Source organism: Ochotona princeps, chromosome 1 (assembly GCF_030435755.1).
Source record: "Ochotona princeps isolate mOchPri1 chromosome 1, mOchPri1.hap1, whole genome shotgun sequence".
NCBI lineage: Eukaryota > Metazoa > Chordata > Mammalia > Lagomorpha > Ochotonidae > Ochotona > Ochotona princeps.
In genome coordinates this window covers 12870728-12897671 of record NC_080832.1, presented here as the reverse complement: position 1 = coordinate 12897671, position 26944 = coordinate 12870728, and the positions used below count along the sequence as shown (strand labels likewise).

The window sequence follows — 26944 nt, the reverse complement described above, 5'->3', positions numbered from 1 at the left end:
TTCCAGAGTATTTCGGGTTTTGAAAATAATTTATGTCAAATACTATCCAGACCAACCTTTTGATTTTCAAACTCCATACATGCCTTTCACAGTGTAATTGAGGACAAAAGGAACAAACTAGATGATTCACTCAAGATAGGTGCTGTAACGAGTCTAATTTGCAAATTGTCTTTTGACCTTTGATGCTGGGATTCATAGGAACACCAGATTGGGTCCTAGTGCTCCACTTCCAATCCAGCTCCCTGCTGATGCGCCCGAGAAAGGAGCAGGGGCCAGCACAAGTGCTTGGGTCCCTGCACTCACACAGGAGACTTGGAAAAAGCTCCTGGCTCTTGCTGCAGTCTGGTCCAGCTGTAGGCATGACGCATGACAGCCATTTGAAGCATAAACCATAGATGGACAATCTCTGTGCACCATCCCCCGACTAAGCCTGCCTTTCAAATAAGTTAAAAACTAAAAACTCTTTTTAAAAAATTAAAAAAAAAATGGAGATCATAGAAGTAACCCCCACACTTGTCTGCCCGCCAGTCAATCCCAGATCAGAGGGATGGGGGACTCTCGGGTGCCCCGTTACCTCCAGCAGCTGCCGTTTCCCCAAAGCTTTCATCCTGATGGTGGACATTCTCTCCGCCAGGACAGTGAGTGTGGACTGCAAGGCCAGCTGCTCGGGGGGATCGGACTCCTGGGACTCAGACACAAGCTCCTCTGCCAGACAGGACTGCAGCTCATTGATCTCATCTTGGAGCATGAGAATCTCATCCATCAGGGCCTGTGGGGAAGACTGTGCAATCACACATGGGCATCCGTTTCCTTTACCAAGGCATCCTGCTGCTAGTTGAGGTACACGTGGCTTTGCAAGCCTGTAGTACACTTCAGACAGAAGTCATTGACTCCACAAACTGGAGGCCTCCTCACCTAACTTCCAACACTAAATTACCAGACTGAATGGCAGGGCGTTTCTGAAATTAACAGTATTCGTGTCACTAACCTAAGTGACTCTGAACAGTTATTTAACTTCTCTGGTTTTCAATAGGCTCCTGTGCAACATGAAGAGGCATGCTCAACGATGTCGGAATCTCTAGCGTGATGCTGAAAACAAAATCCATGACCTTCTTCCACAATATGAGTTTTCTTCCTACAAAATTCCCCAACTCTGAAACATCATTGAATTCTATCTGAAATTCATGTGATACAAAAAGAGGAAATTGCCTTACTCTGCTTAATAGCTCATCACACTACTCATTTCTTCACACAGCTTTAAAATATGAAGTCTCTTCTTGAAAATGTGATCCATTCAGAAGGCTCCCAGGACTTTCTAATATTGGATATTTATGAAGGTACTGCCCTAATCCAGACATCGGCTCTACATCTCAAGACTTACAGGCCCCAATAGCATCTCCACCAGATTGTCTACAGTTAGCTTTCTCCCTGCCTTCTCCTACCTGTTTGCTTGTTGCTCCACTTAGAGACATAGCAGCCACTCTTCCTACCTCCTTCTCCCCTAACCTTCCTATATCCCAATCCATCACTGAATCCTACTGTTTTTGCCTCCAAACTATATTCTGTGCACCTGCAGGTCACCATTACCCCATCTGCAGACAAGGCCAGCTCCCTGAGTCGTCCAACTTGCTATAATGGTCTCCCAATGGTTCCACCTGCTCACACCCTTGTTTTTCTAGAGACTTTATGGATTAATCACAACAATGTTATAAAGATGTAAACCATATTCTCTCAGTCTCCTGCTTTAAAATACGCAATGACTTCTTGCCTACAAAGTAAAATCCAGGTGCCTTACTACACGAGCATGGTCTCAGCCACCCCACCTTGCTTCATCCTGTGTTCATCTCACCCTAGTCCTGCTTTCTTCATTCGTCTCAGGGCCCCCAGCCCTTCCTGGCATCATAACCCTCGTTCATTCAGTGCCCTCCGTTTGGAGCACTTTCTCTCCCACTCTTCACCCTTCAAGTCATACTACCTCAATGTCAGGGATCTAATACCCAGTATAAAGACAATCTCTAGCATTTTCTCTCAATACTACCATTGTCTTACTTAGCGTACAACACAATTATACCAGCTTTTGTGCTCTCAGTTTAAAAAAATATGTTCTGCAGCCAGAATTTTCACAAAAGGAATTCTTCTCCAGGATTTGAAGGGCATATTAGAAAAAGTTACCACTACTGGAAAGGCAAACACAACTTCAAGTGAAAAAGCATAAGCTTTGTATTTGCTAAGAATTCATAGTTTCTCACTCATCTTTAGTTGCACAAATCCTGTCTCTTCAATGGGACTGTAGACCTCACTTGACCACAAGGTCTCCTCAGAGTGCATTCACAATAAATAAAACACCATAGCAACAATGCTTTTCTTAGGTGTGTATCATGGCCAGTAATGTTATAGAAAGTATTATATGCTCCTAGGAAAGCATATGCATGGAAATTTGTAGCTGTATTAATTTTCCCAAGCTGCACACTCCCAGGCTTTGCCACCCACTTGACGAAAGAGAACATCCAGTCTCCTCCCTTTTGCTGCTTCTCCCCTATCTCCTCCAAGATAACCATCGTGTTGATGCTGTGGCCTGTATTTCAGTTTTGCATAAACGGAATCTCACCCAGGGTGTTGTTCTGTCTTGCTGTTTTACTCTCTCTCATCCGTGACTGTGAGTTGTACACGTTCTTGCAGGTACAAAGACTTGCTCATTTTCTCTGAGTCACATCTCACTGTTGTGGTTTCTGAATCTTTCTTCATGTAGACCTTCCTAATGGGTTCCTAGTGGAAGCTCATTGTAGTTTTAATTGGTATTTCATTGGTGGCTAATAGGATCCAGCACATTCATTTCCCATTGGTCATTTTTCGTACATGCTGAATTCCTTCACACAGAGGGCCAGAGCTGCGGCGTATCAGGTAGAGCTGCTGCCTGTAGTGCCAGCATAGCACATGAGCACCAGGCTGCTCTACTTCTGATCCAGACTCCTGCTGATTTTCAGGAAAAAGCAGATGGCTTGGTGGCTGAACACCAGCACCCACATGGGAGACCGGAAAGAAGGTCCTGGTTCCTAGTTTCCAACTGGCCCCCCTCCAGTCACTATGGTCATTTGGGAAATGAACCAGCAGATGGGATATCTGTATCCCCCTCTTTCTAACTTTGTCAATAAATAAGGTTTAAAAATCCTTCACACATTCTCTACAGGAAACTTTATAATTGTCATGTTGAACCGCTCAGACATTTTGGGGAGGAGTGCTTGCACTTCTTCCAATCCTCCATATTGTAATTATCTACTTCCATTCTGTAAATATACAAATGTAATTCTCATAATGGGAAAAAGCTTAATTATATCTTTTGATAAACAGAAGTTCTTAATTTTATGATAGCCAAATGGATACTATTTTAAAAAAAAACCTTACAGGTAGTTCTTTTTTTGCCATATTTAACAAAACCTTACCTACTCCAAGTCATAAACACATTTTTAAATTTTATCTTCTGAAAGAATACATTCCAGAGTGGTCCATGGGATGTGCCAGTCTACAAGATGTTTGCTACAGGCTAATTTTGACATTCAGATTTTGAGAGCAAGTTCTGAGAAAATTGTATAGTACTTTGATATTTTCGTGACTTTATTATAAGTTAGTGGCAGAATTTTTTTAAAAGATTTTTCATCACAGTTTGAGAACTACTTTAAATTCATGATACTTTAAAAATTCTAACATCACACTTACATCCACCATGAATTTCTGTATCTGTGGGGACAGAATTGTGGCGTAGTGGGAAAAGGCACCACCTGCATCACAGTCACCCCGTGCGGTGACGGTTCGAGTTCCAGCCCCTCCACTTCTGATTCAGCTCCCTGCTAACGTATCTGGGAAACTTAGGGAAGATGGCCTATGGAGTTGGCTCCCTGCATCCACATGGGAGACCTGGAAGAAACTTCGGGCTTCACACTGGCACAGCTAGCCATTGTGGTCATTTAGGGAGTGAACATAAGGAAAGATCAATTTCTCTGTCTCTATAACTCTTTAAGAGTGAGTAAAGATCAGCAGAAACTATATCTCATGGATTTTGATTTTTTTGTTAGTTTCATCTCTTCAAAACACTTTCTTCTCATTAAATTCAATGACTCAAGCTCATACAGTAGCATAATTTTCTTCAAGAAGGTTCTTCACTTTCTTTTTCATTTCATCAGCGACACATTATTCACTTATTAGCATGTTATTTAACTTTATGGTGTTGTTAATTTCTCTTTTTTTTTCTTCCTGTTGTTGATTATGTTTTGTGTCTTTTCATTTAAGGGGATGTATAGTAACGGTGTAATGGCGACTATCATATCTAGCAGCATGTTATTTAACTTCATGGCATTGTAAATTTCTATTTTTCTTCCTCTTGTTGATTTTGTATTATGGCTTTTCATTTAAGGGGATATATAGTAACTGTGTAATAGAGACTATCATATCCAGATGTGAGCATACTACGCAGTATGCATCTCTACTTCTAGACAAAGATACACTCCCAATGAAACTGTTTACTATATCTTGACAATAGGATGCTGGACTCTGCCATTGTCCACGCCGGCAATGATGGACATATGACAGTGTATGAAGAACTATCCTATAGTAATGATATAAGCGAACTCAGTGAAGGAGGAGGGAATTGGGGAAGGGATAAGGGAAATTCCACAATCTATGGAATTGTATCATAAAATGATAATAATAAAAAGAAGTAAAATAAAAGAGTACATAAAATAAAAAATCATTTTTACGTGTGGTGTAGATGTGAGCCATATTATTGTATTTGTTTTTTGCCCATTGTTTTTTCATGTTATGTCATAAGAAAGGAACAGTGTTTTTATCTCTGAGGCTCCTTGAGGTCATTAATTCTGTCCCACTGACTGCTTTGGTCAATGAATCCAAATTCCACATTATCTTCTTGATGTACCTTCAACTTATTCCATCCTCTTCCAAGGTATCTCAGCTCTTCTTGGGCCTTGCATTGTCAATACCCATTTTTCCATACACTTTTAATATGTCTATTCCAGAATTAGTATGTCAGCCTGAACTAAAAAACTGCTGAGATTTTAAAATCAAATTGCATCAAATATATGCATTGACCCCTCTTAAAATCTAGTCAAAGTAATTTTTAACAAAGTAAATTATTTTCTATTATTTTGTAATCAATCTTTTTTTCTTATGGATTTGACAGAAGCATAAGGTCCACATCTTTGGTCTGCTTTTAAATATTTCTGTAATTAGTTTGACTACTTTATGCTCTTTTTGGGCACTATTACTTCTTTATAAAACAGGGAAAGAGCCACTTTGTGATGGTGTAGCAAGTTCGTGCCCTCCTTCACACTTTGGCATACATATTTATAGTACTGGTGTATCTTACTGACCCCTCTTGCCATTCTGAATTTCCACACCTGGTGTTTCTTCAAAGCCTTGGCTAAATCTCTCTCTATTTTGCACTGCTCTAGCTTGCAACCATAATTCTGTTTTCTGTACAGGGCTGGTAATTTGAACTGACCCTGAAAGATGCTTCTACGCCATAGATTAAGCTTGTCTTGAATGCAGAGGTGTTCTACATGTCTAGTTGAACTAGTTTTACTTTCAACTACATCAAATTAATATCTTAGTCATGAAGCAACCAAAAAACCTAAAAATATTTTTAAGGCTTCATCTAATTTCAGTTGATTTAGCAAACCAGGCTTGCAGTAAAGCCTCCAGCTTCCATTCCAAATCCACTCTATTCTGAAATAGCTCTCCAAACATTGTGCAGCCAGGAACGGAGAGCTGAGGAATCCTAGAATTGTCTATTTTCATTCTGCTAGCAGCAGCACTCTGATCATGCTTAGGCTGGTTTGAGGAAGCACAGGAGCCGAGCTCAGTGGGTACAGGCTTTTCTCCTGGAGTGAGGAAGAATTCTGGAATCAGACAGCAGTGGTGGTTATACAACATTGCGCCACTAACGTGAACCCTTTAAAATGATTCAGTTTATGTTCACCTCAATTGGAAAAAAATAAGCAATCCAGCAGTGAGATATTTGTGTAGTCCTATAACTCTGAGACCATGAGTTGGTGGCCTGCTATGCTTCAATATCTGACTCAAAACATAAACACAGGGACAAGCGCAGTAAGCCTACAGCTGAAGTCTTCGCCTTGAACATGCCAGGGGATGATATGGGCGCTGGTTCTAATCTCGGCCACTCTACTTTCCATCCAGCTCCCTGCTTGTAGCCTGGGAAAGCAGCTGAGGACGGCCCAAAGCCTTGGGACTCTGCACCCACGTGGGAGACCCAGAAGCAGCTCCTGGTTCCTGGCTCAACTCAGCTCCAGCTGTTGTGGTCACTTGGGGAGTAAATCATAGGATGCAAGAGCTTGCTCTCTGTCTCTCCTCTCTATATATGACTTCACAATAAATAATATTAAACAAACTCATAAGAACAGCAAGAAGAAATGCATAGTTTTGCATATATGATTTGTAATTGTGAGCAGGGTGTGCATACAATATTTTTACAAGGTTGACAGGAGTACCTTGAACATCCTCACAGTGACAAGCTACGATAGAGCAAAACGTCAAGTTCAATAACAAAGATAAATTTAAAATCATGTTGAATCTCAGAAGCATGTACATGACACAATTCTTTTCACACTGTTACTCTTAGTACTGAAAAACAAAAGCAGAGAAATCTCAGCATTCTGAGTATTATTTGCCACTGAACTCACTGAACCAAGACAACACATGCCCAAGAAGCAGAAGTCCGCAACTGTGACAGTGAAGGTGGAACTCAGAGGATTGAACACTCAGAAAAACAGCCAGAGCAGCTAAGTGCTGTACAAAAGATGTGGAATTAAATCCATCAGACCATTCAGCGAGGGTAATAGGACATAGCACTCTACTCAATCTCAGTGTATTTAAACAAATGTTTGGAGGAATACTTGTAAAGAAATTTTAATTCTGTAAAATGTTGTGGTGAAAATAACAGTGAGATATTTCTATTATTCTTTTAGAAAATCCTAAAAAAGTAGTAGTCTAGACTTTCTCACCCATAGTTGACTGAAATTTAGAAAGAGTAATTCCACAATCATTCTACGACATTGAAAGTGCCACTGCAGAAGCTAAGAGTAAATTTAGATATTGTGATTCTGTTAGCTTTTTATGTGGGCAGCTATGTCCCAGAACTTTTAAAATTTTGTTTCGGGAGCAAAAGTTAGCAAAACTAGCTCAGATGGAAAAAAATTTCACTTGTGATAAACTGCAAAAGTATACAGTATTGATATTTCTCTGACTCTTACTTGATCACTAATAGGACTGTTAAGCCCCAATGACTGGTCATCAATGAGTTAGCTCCATTTCCTTATGGATACAATGGAAGTTCACACACCTCCCTCAATATAAAAGAGCTCAGATTCTTGTGACTGGCCTTAATGAAAAGACAAGACATATTCACTTCTCGTTTGTAACATATAGCATTACTGTGAAATTTGGAGTTTATTTAATCTCTTGAACAAAATTCAGTGTTTTCATTCTTTCTTCTGGGGCCAAACTGTGATGCTCACTGGAATGCCTAACATTTTCAAATTGGAAGTCTGAAATGTCAGGACTGGCCACCAGGAGCTCGTTTTCTTTCCTATTCTTAGCCTAACGGAGGGCCAGGGAAGGGTCTTTGGGATCTGTTGGTCAGTCACTTGGCCTACAGTGGTGATGGGTTTGAACATGACCTGAGGATAGAGAGAAAAGGGCAAATTAATGAGCCTTTCTCTGGGTCACTATTCCTGATCATCTGAGTGTCTGAACCTCAAAATCATTCTGCTCATCCTTTGGATAACTGATGATATGTTTTTTTCTAAAATGTTTAATACTTTCTCTATATTTGAAGGTTGAGAGAGGGAGAGAGACAGAAAGAGTGATCTTCCAGTGATAGTCAGGAATTGGCCCAAAGATAGGTACCAGGCACTCAATCTGGGTCTCCCAGTGTGTAACAGAGCCACAAAGACTTGAACCATCGCATGCCTCCTCCTGGGGGCACACCAGCACGAAGTTAGAATCAGGAGGAGATGGGACTTGAACCCAGGCACTCAGATACGAGATGCAGAAGAAGCCCGAAGTAGCTCCTTCATTGCTGTCACAGTGCCTGGCCCTGACACATCTTTTTGAACCCTTGAAGTGATCCCATGAAAATTGGTCTGCTGGGCTATAGTAAAATAGAGAAAAGTGCTCTATTCGCTAGGAACCATGAAACAAAGATGGGAGGTAGTGGTTGGATAGAAAGAACAAGAGTAAGAAGCCCCAGAGAACACATTGGGCCAGCAGAGAGAGTATTTTCAGCTGAGAAGGAGGTGTTAGCAATTAGGAAACTGGCACATAGGTTAAAGATGGCTATGGCATAACAGGGCCCCTCTAGAAGGGAGGTCAGAGGGAGCTCAGAGGACAGCACTAGGGCTATGTCACCTAGTCCCTGAGGTCACTGTGCACCTACCCCAAACAAGACTGATACGGATGACTTAGGAGTAGCAGAAAGATCTGAAAGGAGTCCTTAAAGAAGCTGTGGAAACGGAGGCTATGCACTTGAATCTCTATCTGAAGAAGTCACAAGAGTGTCACAAGGCTGAAACCACTGTGTCTCAACATTGCATCTCTAGACGAAACGTGTTCATTTGTATAGTGAAAGGTCCTGTATTGCAAAACAAGGCAATGGTATCTGATTACATAGGCGAACAAGTGGCGCAGCCTAAGTTACTGTGGCTTCCGGAATCAGAAGTTGCAGAGGAAAGACAAGACAAGGAGCAGACGTGTGCTTTTGCAGCTGATAGCTTTTTTTTCTGCCCTTGATGGATACGTCCATCACACCAAGCTTTTATAGCCATTAATTAACATCTAAAATGATCTCTTCCCATGCCTTTTTGGCACTGTCACATGCTCCCAGGGTTTTGGTTAGGAACAGTCTTCATTTCCTTATATCTTTGTAACTGACTATGCAGGTAAATTCATGTTTCAGAATTGTTAGACTCTGTTATAGCATACACATATGATCATGAATTCATAAATGTGACTATCTGTCAAGTAAACCAGATTTTAATATATGTACACTCATTAAAATATAGTTTAGCTTGATGCATTCTAACTTAAGTTAATGTGATAATTGTATTTCATGTAAAGCTGAAATTTACATAATTAAATTAAAAAGGTAAGTCAGGGATGATTACAGACAAGAACCTAAAACCTCTTGTTCTTGAATTGTTTCTTGGCCCACTGTGGTCTGAGATGTGTTCCTTTAAGTGAGAGTGGGCAAGTGTGGGCCCAGAGAAAGCAGACAGAATCAAAACAAGCTGGCAACTGTATGGAAATACAGTTTTGTGCAATAAAAGTTAAAAAGTAGCATGAATGCAGGTAGCACCGTTAGATGCCAGATCTGGACTCCTACCTTCTGTTCAGAGATCACTCCCTGAAACAACCATGCCTCGGAACTTGGCTCACTGTGTAACAGCTGCTTAAGCAAAAAGCAGTATCAGTTTGCTCTCCCAAACATGTGGCTGATAGGTCAACCAGTCACCAGAGTGCACCTATTTAAGCAGGCAAACAACAGAAGTGACCTCTAATTTTACCTGATGCTCAGCCATCTGGCTCTCTGGACTCCTGCTGGGCTCCAGGCTCTCGCTGAGTTTTAGCTCCATGGCCTCCATTTTCGTGGAGATGGACTGCAGGGAGTCCTGGTACTTCTGCTGGCGTTCCAAAGCTTCATACAGGGTTCGCTGCTTCTCGCTGATCTGAACAGGCAAAAGGATCTTACCAACTGTTTGCTAGCTAGGCCCTTATCTCCCATGTTACCACATTTCTTTCCTCATTACTTTACCACTGGCCCCAAAGAGTGTGCTCAACTGTGTACTGGATGTGTAACTTTCTGCAGGAATTTCCTAAGACCATTGTTGAGGTGATCAGTGTCTAGGGGGTTTGAACCACTCCATGTTTTAAGCACTTACCACATTCTTCAAGGTTTCCCATGAACGCTGCAGATCACCCAGTTTAGCAGTGGCAGATGGCTCCAGTCCTGGTTCATAGAAGCCCTGCGAGGCTGGCGCTCTGGGAGGAATCCTGGCAGCGTCTGTCTCTAACTGTTCAGCAGACAAGGCTTCATAATAAGCAATGTCCTGCACAAAGATTAGTCACTCCTCACCATGGTGCTGAGGATTTCCCTGCACACCCCCCCCTCCAAAAAAATGTTCTGTACCTTAATTGTTGACAAATGTCTTGTTAGAGTTACAAGCCAGTCTAGATTATCCTAAAATCTGCCAAGATCAGCAAAATTATACTTCAACACAACAAATGGCTAAATACTAAAATGAAATAGACACGAGACAGCTGAATGGTACCTTATAGCCATTTTAAGGTATATAGCAGCCGGTCCTGTATATAAACTAAAATTGAAATGTCAATGAGTCAATCATAGGTTGTGGTTAAGAATTTGCTTTTTTTGTTTTTTTTAACATACTGGTTACTCAAAACCATGTCAATTCCATAATGTTGCAAATTGCTGTTGATGTTATATTGGGACTCTTAATTGACTGGGATGATATTCTACCAGCTCTAACTTCGGACCAGAAATGGTCTCCCCAAGACACTGTTCAACCCATCTGGACAATAAGTAGCTGGACTCTATGCTTGGGATACATTTGCAAGGAAAGAATCTTGATTGAATTTGAACTGTAATACTGCATCAAGGTAGAGGAATCCACCAGGGGGGAGGGGCGTGGGGAAGGGCGGGGTGGGGGGATTCCCGGAGCCTATGAAACTGTCACATAATGCAAAATAATTAAAAAAAAAATCAGCAATGTCCTGGCAGTGAGAGCATTGTGTTAGATTCCCAAGGTCTGGATTCATGTACTCTGGGTACTATGTGCCATGCAGAGGTAAGGGTTAAAAGCTTAAGCTCTTTGTGGGACTGCACGCCAGGAAAAGTTAGCAAATTCTTGTGATAAGAATCTGTAAAGCACATTCAAATTGCTTTGGAATTTTGGTTTATATTAAAAAAAAAACACTATTTCAAGATGAAAACGTTAATCTTAATAGCCGTTTGGCAAGGGACTGCAGAGGATCTACTGGTGTGTGTACATTTAAGGACTGATGAACTGATACAGCCAAAAGAGAACAGAAACGATCCAGTTCCTAAAACGTTGCTTAAGGTACAGTCCAAGGTTACGACTACTCTTACTGTGCTAGCTTTAAATAAAATCAAAGTGACAGCAGGTAGCTTTTTAGATGCAGCAAGATCTTCCTGATTTATGGATGAATTATATGTTAAATATTGAAATATTAAATAAAAGTGTAATGGGGAAGTTAAAGCTGTTTTGAGAAACAAAACGCGATTCTTTGAATTCATTTCCTGGATCAATAGATGAAATCTATTAAAATAAATGATAAATCATCTTCTAATTTAAAAACTTGTAAGTAGCATTATGCATTCTGCTAATAATGACAATGAAATATGCCAAATCAATATGTATAATTGATATTATTTTCAATTGTTTCCACATTTATCTGTCTACATTTCAATAGAAATTTAGTTGGAGGAACAATGCTATATTCTATGATTATTATCTGGTAAACCTCACTACCATTACAGTTCTGTTAAAAATAATTATGCCAATTTAAAATAACTGCGACTTACTGATAACCATGGGGAAAAGTCTGGAAGAAGCTTCTAGCAACATCAGAAAATAAAGCCAGAGCAGGAAGGGGCCTGCTGCTGGGGAGGTTGTCTCTAAGGGCTACCATGGAATGGAATGAGTTCAGACTGGGAATAGTCATGCCTGAAAGCCAGCAGGACTTCCCTGTGTATGCGCCCCTGATCCTTGCAGCACATTGCTTACAACCTGCATCCCGGTGCAGCTGTGAGTGACAGTGACCAGACACCCTCTGCGTGTGTGTGTGTGTGTGTGTGTGTGTGTGTGTGGCTGAGGCATGCAGATATGTCCTCAACATTTATTAAAGGATTCTCCTCACCCTCAACCCTTTCTATATTCTGTGTGCATCACTACGGTCTTTTCTGGTCCTCGATGGGCTCCAATGCACTGACATTCCCTCATGTACCTCATCATGTTCCTCCACATGTTCAATGCTGTCATCACTAAATCCAACATCTACATACTTCTCACTGTGTCTAAAGTGGCATAAACCTCTTTCTTGCCAAGACACACATTTCTCTTACTTCCTTAAATTCTATTTCACCCACTATGAAAATCCCAATAACGCAGTCCAACGTTACTTTGTAGAGTCCATGAGCTTGCAGTTACAATGGAAGCATCAAAATAACACTGCACAGCTTCTAAATACTCAACTCTGTCTATATGCTGAATTATCCTTTCCTGTTTAAGGACCATTCTCCCACCTACATCGAAAATCCCATAAATTGATGTTTCAAGGGCTTCAATTGACTAACACTCCCTCCAGGCTGGCATTGACCACAACTTATAAAATTCACGTTGTGTGTGTTTTTAAATCTTTTTTCTTTTTCCTGGAGGATATCACGGTTTTAGAAAATTCTACCAATCACACTGTGATGGCTCATTTCCCAAGAACACATTTGCTCACACTGTCTTAATTCTCATTTCCCATCTTCTGCCAGTCACTACATAATCCAGTATGTAGGACTGACAGTGCATAGTACATTCGTATCTTGTAACAGGGTGGTACGTAGATAGCTGACGGTTCTTCAAAGTGTTCTTAGAAAATGGAATCAAAAGATACACTTGTTTTGCTGTAAACTACCTGAAATTCATGCATATTTTTATTTATGCATTTTGATGAAATGTTTGAAGATTACTTCTGTATGAGGGATATCTCTGTGCATTTGAACCCCGCATTCAAAAGTTCCTCGTTTTAGTAGGCTCATCCATTTATTTTGTTTTCCAAAAACTTTTGAGGTTCCTTCATCTGTTCACATTCTCACCCTCCAGCCACTTCTAAGTACCCATTAGGGCTTGCACTGTGAAGCCTGCATTGACATGGCTGTCACCAAAGTCTTCCATGGCTTCTCGGCTAGTAAATGATAATTTTTCAGCCTTTCTCTTGTCCTCTCAATAGGGTCCCATTTGAGAAACACTTGACTTTTATACTGTGTTCTCTTCCAGCTTTCCAGTCAGTTAATAGTCAGTGTTAAGCCTCACAATCATATCTCCTCTTTTTCATGGACTATGCCCCAAACGCAAGTCTTCTAAATGGAATTTCAGATGAAAAATCAATTACAAAAAATAATAAATTTATCGTTCAGTCACTGGAATTCACTTTCAATTTCTTTTCTCCTTCTCCATTCACTGCCAAGTATTGATGAGGTTCCATGGAGGCCTACTCTTGCCAGGATCCACGTTACAAAAGTGACCTCCTAACCCAAATGTTGTGAATAAGCAGCCTGTAAACTGCCTGTGGCATTCAGTCTGGTTTGTCCAGTTTGGCTTAGCTCATCATTAAGATAGAGAGGTTTTCTGAAAGCTCAGATCCATGGCTTCTGCTCCCAGCCAGAAGGCATGGTGACTACATGGCTACAGTGATTCTCACAGAGAACACACAGGCTCATTTAAGTGGAAAGGTGCTCTCCAGGGCCAGGTCGAATCTTTGATCTGTGTCTCCCATTTGTATGACCTTAAAGGACCAGGTCTGTAACTTCTGTCCCTAAGTAGCTTTTCTATCTCCGGGTCTATCTCTGCCCTGTCCACCTTGATCAAGATCAGTAGTCCAACTCAGTTCTACACAAAGCCGTTAATTTCCCCAATATCTACTCTTAACTTCTGCATGAGGATCTTATTCTTTCGTCAATGTCCTTTGGAAGCTGGTTCCAGCATCCATCTTTTCTCATCAAATCTACTTTCTCCAACGATACCAAACTCGTTGCAGTTGAAGAACCATTCTGCTTCCTGCCTCTGTATCTTCCCACATGTCTTTCTGCTTGAATAAACTTATCATCTGTCATCACCAGAAATCATTCCAGTCACCTAACTAGTACAGCTCCCTCCAACCTAAACAGAGCTCTTCCTAAGCTGTGCCTGAAGCCAGCCAGGTCTGGTTCTTCTCTGGCCTCCCAAAACACTCTGTATTTCTCTCCATCATACCACTGTCCAAACTCTACTGAGCACTCTTCCTTCCTTCCATTCCAATACCCAGTGGGTTTCTGAAACCACAGACAATAACACACTCACACACATATATAAATTTAACTTTACAAATACAAAAATACATATTACTAAATATACAGCACAACACATTTTATATTACTATACAGGAATAACATGTGGCTGAAATGACAGATCCATTGGTTTCAGAAACACCAATGATATGCTTGCCTTTTAACTGCCTCCTCTGAGTAAGCTGTTGGATTTAAACAAGACGTTGCTACCAAAATGCAGAATAATGTGATACAATATAATAATGTGATACAAGTGTTCTTTTCCTATGGTTAAAGGAGGATGGTATCAAATGGGGATTAAAACCAAGCACCATCTTACTCAGCTTTAAGCCTTAATGGTTGTCATTCAGTATTAATACAATACATACTTTATCAGTCACAGGGAACTCTCATATGTGTAGTCAGATGCTTTGCAGCAGCTAGCAGGCGAATTACAATTTCACCAAAAGCATAGTCATTCAACAGTGTCAGCATCAAGATCAGCATTGTGCAATTAGAATATTTTATGAACACAAAGCATGCTGTATAGAATGTACATTTATTGATAGTAATTAGCTAACCAAAGGCCAATTTCTCTGACTCACATAACAACTGTGGCCTCAGGAAGGGCATATGGTCAAAGAATGAGTAATTACTTATTTTTGTAGCAGGAACTGCAGGACTGTTTCCAAGTTCCCCATAGGGCCCTGGATTTCTCCTTTATTGTTGTTTTTAATTTCCTGTTATGGCTTTTGCTATTATTTGTCCCACATCTACCTTCCTCTTTGCACTGTAAGCATTTTGTTGACTGGCCACTGTTAAGTCATTCTCAGTTGCACCCCTATGGCCCAGAACATGGTCCTATGCCTAGCAAGTGCTTCAAATTTATTTGATAAATCAGTGAATTCATAGCTTCCCTTGAGCTACACTGATTGTTATCAAGAGAACTCTGCTGTCTGAAGTTTTCATTGAGTTTTATACTGTCTTATTTTTGTGCAGCAGTAGAAGTTCTCTGTATCAGAGAAATACTACTTAAATGCTTCACTTTAAAATAAATTAATATGATTTATAACATAATTTATAAAACATCTGTTCTGCTCAGTGTTCCTTTGTTGAAAATATCTTTGAATCCTTTTGAATGTCACATAATTTCATAGTAACTATGCATATAGTACTAATTAACATACACTAAAGATCATTAGTTATTGTAAAAATAACTCTTTTATTTGTATCCAGTATCATGTAAGCGCTTCAGTTTAGCAGAATTTATGTTGAATATATTGCACGCTAAAAGGGATCTCATCAATAGCCAGTTTTTATCTCTGTTTGCTAGGAAATAAAGTGTAAGATTATTGAGAGAGAAGAAAGAGCAATCACATTAACTAGATATTTCAGCGCATTAAATGGTAAATACTCTTTAAGTTGGTTCACAATGATTTCATAAGAGAAAAGTATAATATAATGGAGGGAAGTTCTGAATCTGTAGAACCTGAGCTAGCAAATGTCAATACTCTGTTCATGAATGCTAAGGTAGCTGTGAAATTGTGTAACTTTGCAAGACTGAGACAGACCTCTCATTCTCTGTTAGGATGCAGGATCCCATTGCATGCAATTGTTAAAAAATATAGCTATTACACCCTTGTAAACCAAAATTTATAGGGCCTATTTTATTTTATTTTATTTTATTTTATTTTATTTTATTTTATTTTATTTTATTTTATTGTTTCCTCATCTCAGTAGGTCAGGACAGGAGCCGGTACAGTGAGCAAGCAGTCTCACAAGGCAATCACCGTTTGTACACCTCCGACAACTGAAGGTGTGGCTCTGGAACAAAGTGCAGGTGTGCACGTCCCATCCACAGCTTCCTGAGAACAGAAAATGGAGTCCTGCACTCTCCCAGAGGTCCCAGCTAGAACAAAAGCACGAGGGAAGTACCTGGTTAACAGAAGCTTCTGGATTAGCCACAGGTGAAGGGGAACGGCAGGTGGGTGGAGAGGAGATCTCACTGTTGGTTCCCTCCTCCCCAGAGTCCTCAGTGACAGGTGACAGCAAAGTGTGACAGCGACCCGCAGTCATCTGCCACGTGAAATGTAGCCCAAAGGACAGGAAAATCAGTTAGCTATGTTAACAAAAGACCTGCTCAGGCACAGGCCAAAAAAGAACATTCTAGCACAAAGTTAGAAACATGGAGACTCAAATTTACATAGTGTCTTGGTATTTAAAATTCTGTCTTCAAGGGAACACGATGCTGGAAACCAATGAACAAACAGAGATGCAGGGAGCATAGCACTTAAGAGTACTGAGAAGCATGGTCGATCCCACCCCCTTTTTATGAATGTCTAAGGTTCTATAAAACAAAGTGAGGCCTTTTATAAACATCTCAGATTACAGATCGTCTCTGGAGACATATGCACCCAAAGTCAAGTATTGCCCAAAGGGCCTGGGGACAGTTACCTGAGGCAGGGCACACAGGAGGTAACACACTTAGCACTGGAAAACACCATAGTTACCAAAACACTCAAACCAATTGAGAGGCAAAATGCATGGGGAAATAAAGAACGGTGCAGAAGTGACATGTCAGAAATTTATTTCTGCAAACAAAAAGCTAAATTTTGGATTTTCTCCTTTCTTAAGAGTTGTTCTTCTAAAGGCTGTACATGCACTTCTATACTCAGCTAAAAAAAAACACAACTAAATAAATGCTCAGAATCTTCTAACCCCTCCTCAATTCTCCCCCCCCCAAAAAAACTAGAAGTCCATGCAAAGGAATTTTTCTCAAAAACAAACGAACAAAACACAAAAATAAAGGGCAAAGACAAGAAAAAAAAGAAAGTCTTCCGATATCATTCTTAAATTATACAGGCAAGCGCGGCCACCCTCTGACAGGCTCATCAATTCAGCAGTCTGCTGAAAACAGTTTGTTTCAACTGCCCCTGTTTACTGTTACTCACTGGCACCACCCAATTACAGTCAGAGGGAGTTAAGGAAACTGTTCCTCTCTTGGAATCTGCGGATCCCTAAATAAAGTCTTGAGAAAGGTCAATTGTGGCGCCCTCAGCCAGCCTGCTGTGACAAGCGCTAAGCCGCCCGGGCTGGACCCCTTACCATGACCACAGAGGGCTGGGCCCCAGGCGCAGGGAGTTCCCGGTCCAGGTCATCGGTCCCTTCCGCCAGCCCTTCGACCTCCGTCACCGTCAGCAGCATGGTGGCGTGCTTAGCTTTCATCGTCAGCATCTTGCACTTGGAGTTGAGGGCGGCAATCTGCTCCTGGTAGCCCTTGATTTTCTCAGCCAGCTCCTGAGAAAACATAATTTTTTTTCCTTCCCCCTGGGTCAGAGCAGCATCAAAAGGAAACAGAAGTGGTAGCGTTCATCTTCCTGCAAGGCGAGCCAATGAGCTCACACTGCCCTGCAGGCGGCAGCAGGGGTGGCTGAGAGCAGGATGTGCAGAGTGAGCCAGGAGAGCGAGCAAGCTGCACGCATCTCCTCCGGGAGTCCACAGCGCTGGGGCAGAGCAGGAACAAAAGGGGTACAGGCGTGAGAGAAGCCCCTGTGAGGACCACCGACTTCCCGACTATTAAGATCTGGCAGCTCTCCTCACTATGCCACAGCATCTCAATGGACCAGATGTTCATGCCGGCAAAATTAGGTCACGTGATGACTAAAACTGAAGAAAAACCGCACTGCTCAGCTCTTCACCATATTGAGTCCAGCCAGCAACTATGCCAGTCATTTAGAGCCATGGAATTGCAAAGCAAAGTGCCTGCCCCTTCCTGTGACCCAGAGGTGCAGTTGAGGGGCTTGAGTTGGACTGGCTAATAATAATACCTGTGAAATCCACATGAAATTTTACACACAGACATTGTTTTCTCCCAAGCAGCCCCATTATTATCCCAAATACATCTGAGGCCTCCAACTAGGCCCTTTGACCCAAAAGGCAGTTCATATTTAATAGCTCTGAATTCTGAAAACCTTTGACTGCAAGTTTATTGGAAATGTGTTCTGGGCAGCAACTTGCTATTAGGAAGGTGACCCTGCACATCTGTTTTAGGAGCATGCAAGTTCTTAGATATGATAGAGTCTTGCTTTTCACTATTAAACAATAAAATCATACCTTCTTGCACCTTTACAAATGAAAAGGTATAATAGCACATGCAATCCTAGAACATCCTAGAACTATAAAATTCCTATATTTTCTGTATCTTTTATTGGCCTCCTTTATCTGAAGCTGTTCTTTGCTTTCATAGAACACATTTGTGACAACTCTGAATATGTAACATACAAACATACAATGGAAGACCACCTATGTTTATATAGGGATATAATATCTCATTATGATAATTGTTTGGTTCCCTCTTCTCTATGAAAAATAGGCCAGCAGAACTCAGCCAGTTACTTGCTTTCTTGACTTGCAGCATTACAGAAAAAAAAAATTTAAAGTATTTAAAATAAAATAAAATAAGCACATCTTTATCTCGTTCTGTACATGCTTAATTAAATCCAGTCAATTTTTAAAATATTAGCATTATTTAGCATAGTAATTAGCACATGTGTAACACATACAGAAAATATCCAATGGCTCCATGAGTTCCAAGGCACTAGGTTTTCTTAAAACAGCTTTCCCCAATTGGGTGAACATGAAGAATCTGGGAAGATGACAATCTTTAGCCTTCCACGCTTAACACTCTCGTGGTAGCCACAGGCACAAGGCAGAGCCCTGTAAAGGTATGTCCATTCTGACAGCAAGCACCCTCTTCCTACAATGAAATTCCCAACTACATCATGTGCACAATTCATCTGGATCTTTCCTAAAAGTGCAGTGGTAATCAACACACCCAAAGATGGCAAATTACTGGGTTTGCAAGAATCCACATTGCACAGCCTGCCCATTTGACTCTGATGCATGTGATGGTACTTCCAGAATTGCCCCTCCCTGCGCCTTTGGAAAACAGATGCTCTGTTCCACTGCTGTGTAGGTTGGTTAATTGTGGTGCAGTCAATTTTGTTCAAATAAAACTGAGTGGTAACAGTTAATGTGTTACACAGTCTCAAGAAGAATAGGCTGAAAATGAAAAACTGAAATACGTTTCAGCTTATAGATGCTCAACTGGCAATGCCTACACAACTATTCCAAAATTCAAAGAATTCAAAATTTAGAAACACTTCTGGTCTCAAGTGTTTCAGATCAAGGATCCTCAACCCATGTGGATGATGGTGAATGTATGTATTTGTATTCAGGAGGCTGCTTCAAAAACTCAATGGAAAGCACAACAGACACTTGGCACAGTAACTATGACACTAGTTGGCACCCACACCTCACATCAGGGTGCCTGGGTTTTAGCCCTACCTAACCTTCACTTCCAGACAGCTGCTAATATGTAGTGTGGGAAGCACTAGGTTCAAGTAGCGGAGTCATGGGTACCCACATGTGGAACCCAGGCTTAGTTTGAGGCATCTGGGTGTTGCTGGTATTTAGAGAAATAAGCAATGGGCAGAACAATACTCTACCTCTGCCTTTGAAATAAAAATCGAAACTTAAACTGAAAAAGTTAGTGGGACATGTGAAATTGTCAAATATACCTTGACAATTCAATACTAGATTTTTTCCTTTGCCTATGATCCCATTGCCATGGTAAACTTGAATGGCTAGACTTGACTGTTGGACTTTTGGTTGTTTCTGAAGGATTATATTATTTTGATAATGCTGGGGGAAATGGTAAAGAGGTTCAGGGAGATTGGAGGGGAGGGTGAAGAACGGACTAGGTTGAATCCAGGGAACAGTAATTTCTTCTGTATATTCACAGCAGGTGACATTAGCCCAAGGTCTTGGGCCATCTTCCATTGATTTTATCTGGCAGTTAGCGGGGAGTTGGATGCCAAGTCGAGCGGCTAAAACTCCAAGCAGTGACCATGTGGGATGCCGGCATCACAGTGACAGCTTTATTCACTGTGCTGTAACATCAGCCCCTCTGTGTTTAAATTTTATTGGCTACATTTTCAAAATATTTATTTGAAATGGAAGGTGGGGTGGGGAAGGTGAGGTAGAGAGAATTAGAACTGTATCTTCCTTCTGCCGATTCAGTCCCCAACAGCCATGTCCAGGCAGCAACCAGCAGCCAGGCTTATCCTAGTCTCCCACGTGTCTGGCAGGGACCCAGGCACTTGTACCACCTTCAGATCCCTTCCCACACGCAGTCACAGGAAGCTGGATCAGGTGGAAATGGAACAGCTAGGAATTCCCACATGGAGTAGTTCCATCACATGCAGCAGCTTCATCCACTGGGCCCTAACTCCCACCCCACCACTTCTTTCTGAAAGTGATTGCAATGGTGAGAATTTCAGGTGAAAGAAGCCAGCCCAGAATAGCAGTCTCCTCCTGCACCAGGGGGACAGCAACCAGGTCCAAGTACTCCCGACATTGATCTAAAAGTGGCAAAATAATTCCATCCAAGCAAAAGAAAAATCATAAAAAAAGAAAATCATAAAAGAAAATCATAAAAAACAAACTCCATAGAAATGAACTCCATATTATTTTTCTGAGTTACAGTAATAACATAAAATTGGGTTGACTGTTAGATTAAAATTCAATTGAAAGCAGACAGAAAATGCAGGAAGAATTCCTGTCTCAACTTCTCTGTTCTCATCCATCAGGCTTTCTGTGCTTAGCACATCCCTTCCTGTGTTTGTTTTATACATACAATGAACCTCACACAGGGCCATGTTATTACTTTCAGGAAAATATGTTCTAAAACACAGGATCAAATAAATACTTCAGAATACTTCAAGAGTTCACGGGGAATTTGAATTAAAGAGATTGCGTGGGTTCAAAAACGTCGCAAGTTCATGCACGGCATTGTGTATGAGAAAAACTTGCTATGAACTTTTTGAAAAATCTCCCGGTTACCCTGGAGTTTAGGGCTGTGAGGAGCAGACATGACAAGCTGAAGAGATCACCAAATCAGAAACCAGAAGATGCAGCGGGCTGTCGGCCATGCTGAGAGCACTCCCTGTGGCCTCGGGTAAGTCACGTATTTTCCTTCATTCGTTTCTTTTGTGCAAGGAGGAAATAAGCAGCTTCTGCTAGAGCAGAAAAATCATGGACTTTGAAGCCCAAATTCCGGGCTTCAGTTTGGTTTTAATTAATTCCTAGATATGACAAGTCAGGGAATCACTTTTAAAAATCAGTTTTTTGCTTAGTACAATGCAAAAGAGTTTGAAGATCCTTATCTCACAGCATTATTACAAAAAAACTTGTTATACTTCTGAAGTTATTTTAAAAATACAAAACAAGAAAATTTTGAGTAATACCCGTTATTCCAGGATTGTTGCAACAAAAATCTGAGGGCCCAGTGTGATAGCCTAGTGGCTAAAGTCCTCGCCTTGCACACACCGGGATCCCACATGGGCACTGGTTTTAGTCTGGTGGCCCCACTTCCCATCCAGCTCCCTGCTTGTAGCCCTGGAGAGCAGTAGGACCGCTAAAAGCCTTGGGACCCTGCCCCCACGTGGGAGACCCCGAGGAAGCTCCTGGCTCCTGGCTCCTGGATTCGAATCAGCTCAGCTCCGGCCATTGCAGCTACCTGGGGAGTGAACCAAGCAGATGGAAGATCTTCCTCTCTGTCTCTCCTCCTCTCTGTATATCTGACTTTACAATAAATAAATAAATCTTTAAAACAAATTAAAAATCTGGATCAGGTGTTGTAGTATCAAAAATACCTTCTCATATTGATGTGATAGACTAGCCTTATCTACGCTTTGCTTAAACAGTGGTTTTTAAAGCTTCCATGGCAATCAGGCATGTTGTGCAGGAGTTGATTCTGCATGCTTGGCTTTCAGCCTCAGCTCCGTTCTCAATTCCAGCTTCCTTCTTCCAGCTTCCCGCGGCGCCCTGTGCGATAGCTCAACTAGCTGCATCCCTGCCGCACGCTTAGGAGACCTGCATTGGGTGTGGGCTCCTGTGTTGAACCTTGCCCAGCCCCAGCTACTGCAGACATTTGGAGAATAAATTAACAGATAGGAGAACTCTGTCAAAAACTAAATACCTGTTTTCTTTCTGCCAATGCATAAAAGAAACAATCTATCTATCTATCTATCTATCTATCTATATATACTATATATAATGTGTATAGGAGAAAATACAGGTGAAGCCATTTTGTAAATCATATACAGAGTTGAATGCTGTGGCACAGTGGGTTAAACCATTGCTAGGATGCTCACACCCCTTTTTGGTGAGCCTAGGATCAAGCCCCACCTCCGCTTCAGATCAAACTTTTGCGAATATGTACATTTGGAGGCAACAGATGATGGCCCAAGTACTTGAATCCCTGCCACCTGTGTGGGAGATCCAACTGCAGCTCCTGAGTCCCTGCTTCAGCCTGACCCAGCACTTCTAATTAATTAACTGTATTAAAAGAAGGCAGTAAGCAAACAGAAAAGTATTTAAGCAGCTCACATATGTCGTGAATAACATGTGAAAAGATTGCAGACGTCCAGGACTGAATCATCAAAACTACATTCGCCATGAGACAAAGTGGATGCCCCAGGACTGGTTACAGCACCCAGGACAGGGTGAAGCTTCCGCTCCCGTTTGCTGGAAGCTGATCATCTATTGTGAGCAAGCCACTTGCCCACCCCTGGTGTTCTCCCCACACGCCTGTCTCACCTCGTGCCGGGAAATCTGGGCTTGCAGCTCCTGGATATTACTGGTGGCCACAGGTTTATCCTCAATTTCTCTGTGAGCTCCTTCTATCAGCTGCTGGAGATGTTTCATTTCTTGCTCATATTGTTCGTATTGCACCACTGCCTCCTAGGGGAGAAATGAAACAGAAATTAATTTTCTGTATCAGTAAGGTGGGTAAATGATGCAGTGCTGCTATTGTGTTGTCACTTATCTGTGTGTCCAGAGAATATGGAAAGGATGGGTAAAAATTGCTAGAAGGCCCACACTGTCAAGTTTGCTTAGCTATCTCAGAGTTTTCTAAAACACTGTAGTAGAAATTGTTGATGCATTACAAATCCTTAGATGGTTTGGATTTTCTCTGAGCTCCTTCACTGTATTGTCCCGAGAAAAAAACCTGGCTGTTAGAAGGTCGAAAGCAGTGTGGTTTCATTTCCCCATATGGAATCCTGGATCTGTAAGTAAGACACTCGGCTAAGAGCTGCAGGGAGGAGAAAAATATGAATTATGCATGACTTCCCGGCTCAGGAATTTATAGGAAATTCCATGCTAATTCAAGGGGCAAGAAAACTTAATCAAGTGGGCAAGTGGCAATTTCAACAAGAGATTATTTCTTCAACTTTTGATGAAAAAAGTTGACTGAAAGATATAAACAGTTTCATTTCTTTCTGTTAACGATTTTATTTGAAGATGGTATAATGTAAAGTATATACTAAGCTTACAGCAATTATACTTGAATATGCTTGTATAACAGTTATATCTGAATGTGCTTCTTAAGCAAGAAAATGCTTCTAAAAATCAGTAAGCTGAAATGCCAAAAAAAAAAAAAAAAGGAGTCTGTATCAAATCATAAAAGTAAAGCTGTACTGTCCGGTTCCATAGTATTCTTAAGTGAATAGTAACAGATGAAAATGTACGGCTGCATTCAGGTTTGCCTTTTAAGTTGTTCTTTGTTAGAAATAAATCACTGACAGATTGTATCATCAAAGCATTTTTTTTTCATAGCGCTTTCCCCAGACCTTTGTGGCTGATCCAAATGACAGCATTTTAATCTCCTGATTTTACATAACCACCACACTGTCAAATGTAACACTCTGGGTAGGCTTTGCTGGCTGAGCCCACACAATGCTAAGAAAAGGAGCGATGACTCATTCGCCATTGCTCTGCTGGCATGGGCACCGCTGGCAGAGCCCGGGGCACAGCTGCACCTGCCTGCATGATGTTGCATTGCTGGATGGCTGAGTGCTGTAGCCGGCTAGCCTCCTCCTGCAGGCGCAGAGCAGTGTGGCAGAGCGGCAAACTGGCAACCACATCCTCTGGGATCCGGAGGACACTCTGGCAGAGCTGCACGGCTTGTGCCTTGGGCTTCAGGGACTCCATCTCTGCCAGCAAATGCTGAAAGAGCAATATCGTGCTTCAGACACTCAGTGTTCTGTGATCTACTGTACAACCCAACAGGCATTCACTAACTTCATGCTTCAGACACTCAGTGTTCTGTGATCTACTGTACAACCCAACAGGCATTCACTAACTTCATGCTTCAGACACTCAGTGTTCTGTGATCTACTGTACAACCCAACAGGCATTCACTAACTTCATGCTTCAGACACTCAGTGTTCTGTGATCTACTGTACAACCCAACAGGCATTCACTAACTTCATGCTTCAGACACTCAGTGTTCTGTGATCTACTGTACAACCCAACAGGCATTCACTAACTTCATGCTTCAGACACTCAGTGTTCTGTGATCTACTGTACAACCCAACAGGCATTCACTAACTTCATGCTTCAGACACTCAGTGTTCTGTGATCTACTGTACAACCCAACAGGCATTCACTAACTTCATGCTTCAGACACTCAGTGTTCTGTGATCTACTGTACAACCCAACAGGCATTCACTAACTTCATGCTTCAGACACTCAGTGTTCTGTGATCTACTGTACAACCCAACAGGCATTCACTAACTTCATGCTTCAGACACTCAGTGTTCTGTGATTTACTGTACAACCCAACAGGCATTCACTAACTTACAGCTACCCTACAAGCTATACATGTTTGACAGGGAATGTTACAATAATATATCAAAGGCTCAGACTATCATTAAGTTTGGATTTTTCTCTCTATCCCCTTTGGTTCTCAAAAGCATGCCGCCAGTCATCCATTCTCAACTCTTTTTGCGCACCTGTCGATGTGAGAGTTGCTCCTTGAGACTAAGACGCCCTACTTCTGGAGAAGTTAGGTTTGCTTGGGCTTGTTCTACAGCAGCCTGCAAGCTTTTGAGTTCTGCCTCAAATTTTTTCATATCCTGCAGAATAAAATTCACTTGAATATTAATCAGAGTATATATTGCCCTGGAAATTCAAACTCATGAACAATAATATCACAGTAAGACATCACATCACAGGGGTTAACCCCACTTTCTCCCAACAAACCCTCCTTTTTTTCCACCTTGGCTGCATCTTGGAGATTCTGCAGGCGATTTTTGATGATCTGTCGCAGTTCTGCTGTCTCCCGTCCTACTTCTGCCACTTGCTGAGACATTTTCTCTGTGTAGTACACACTACTGAGGCACTGCAATTTTTCAGCCATTGCTTCTAGATCAGTGTGAATTTCTTCCGATTCCTCTAGAAGGGTCTGGAATACAGTGTCAACGTTATGACATACTGACATGTAGGCAAAGAATACGTAATGGATATGATATGGTATGGAGACCACTCGACTGGGAAGAGAACAGGATTAAATTGTAATTCTTATTTCCATGTGCACCTGTAGGTTGTATTCACACCCTGTGTCCATTCCTTTTGAGTAGGCACCTACTGTTATTGTTAGTTTACAGAAACAGAGTCAAAGTTAAGGAAGCATAATAATTTGGCTAGGCCATGTGCTAAGTGTGACACAAACAAGCTCATACTGTTAACCCAAACTCCATCCTCACAAACACCAACAGATGGGGCCTTGCGATGCTGGGTGTTCTGATTACCAGTAATCAAAACCTGGCCTTTCTTCTTACTTAAACTAAAAACTACATTTACAGATCTGAAATCCTATATCCAAGATCTAAATGTCTATTTCATTCTAAGAAATGAAAATGAGACTATTGCAAAAAAATCCAAAACTCTGATCTGTTTCAGTATTGTGCAAGAGAGGGTTAAGCTACATTAGAAATCTGATTCAAGCTCTCCCTTCTCTGATTCCAGTGTAGCCTCCTGAAAATGCTCCTGGAAAAGCAGTACACCCTTGCCACCACCTGGGAGACCAGGATGGAATTTTGGGTTCTTCTTTCTGGCCATTGTGGCTATTTGTGGAGTCAACAGCCTTTCAAATAAACAAATCTGCAAACTTTTTTTAAAAAGTCTTTGCTTTAAGCATTACAAAGGAATAAAATTCCGTTGCACTATCAAGAGATGATTCTGTCAACTGGGACTATAGCACGAATGGACAGGCAACTAGATAACAGGCACTAGGAAAAGTACAGTGAAGCAGAGGCTAGGCGTTAGGGGGTCCAGGCAAGATGTGCTATGACCTGTTGGAAGATTGGGAGAATGCTCCTTTAAGAGCAAAATCTGAGCTCAGCCAGAGGATGTTTGCAACTTGACAGTTTGGGAGGGAGAGGAAGACGTTTCATGCGAAGGAAGTGGTTTATACAGAGGCAGCAGTGCGCAGGCACAGAACTGAGTCAGTGGGTGTCTGCTGTGTGAAGAGCAGGAATGGGAGACAGGGGTGTCATTCTACAGCAATATGTTCTCTCCTAAACAAAGTGCTGTTTTCTCAGCAGGAATAAAATACGTATTTACTACAGGAAATATTTAGCTTTCAAAAGGCTGAGTGTATGAAAAAGAAACTAATCTATAAATTATCTCATCATTCCATAACCGAGAGAGAGAACTGCTGGTAGGTTTGGACCTATTCTTGGGTAATTCAGATCATCACATACCTATTATTTTCCATATATCTTTTAAAGGAGTACTTATTTATGGATTTACATGAGAGGCAGAGAGACGCTGAGAGAAAGAAAGAGACAAAAAAGAACGCCTTTCCTCTGGTTCACTACTCAAATGCCTGCAGCGGCTGGGATTTGGCTGAGGCCAAAGCTCTGAGCTACGAATGCAGCTCTTGAACTCTGCTGC

The 26944-nt window shown here is 41.4% G+C and overlaps 1 protein-coding gene across 2 annotated transcripts in view; it reads right to left on the bottom strand.

Annotated features, from left to right (window-relative positions):
* The window catches only part of SYNE1 (spectrin repeat containing nuclear envelope protein 1), a 465933-nt gene that overhangs the window by 149026 nt on the left and 289963 nt on the right, over positions 1–26944 (bottom strand). The window contains exons 87-95 of one of the 2 annotated variants that reach the window (XM_058663996.1): positions 25266–25451; positions 25000–25122; positions 24029–24211; positions 22802–22945; positions 17246–17437; positions 16076–16216; positions 9966–10133; positions 9591–9752; positions 575–769 (exon numbers count right to left, since the gene is read on the bottom strand). In XM_058663996.1, coding sequence (XP_058519979.1) covers positions 575–769; positions 9591–9752; positions 9966–10133; positions 16076–16216; positions 17246–17437; positions 22802–22945; positions 24029–24211; positions 25000–25122; positions 25266–25451 — 1494 coding nt within the window. Of the gene's footprint in view, positions 1–574; positions 770–9590; positions 9753–9965; positions 10134–16075; positions 16217–17245; positions 17438–22801; positions 22956–24028; positions 24212–24999; positions 25123–25265; positions 25452–26944 lie in introns of those variants that run through there. The other variant, XM_058663829.1, reaches the window with a different exon arrangement.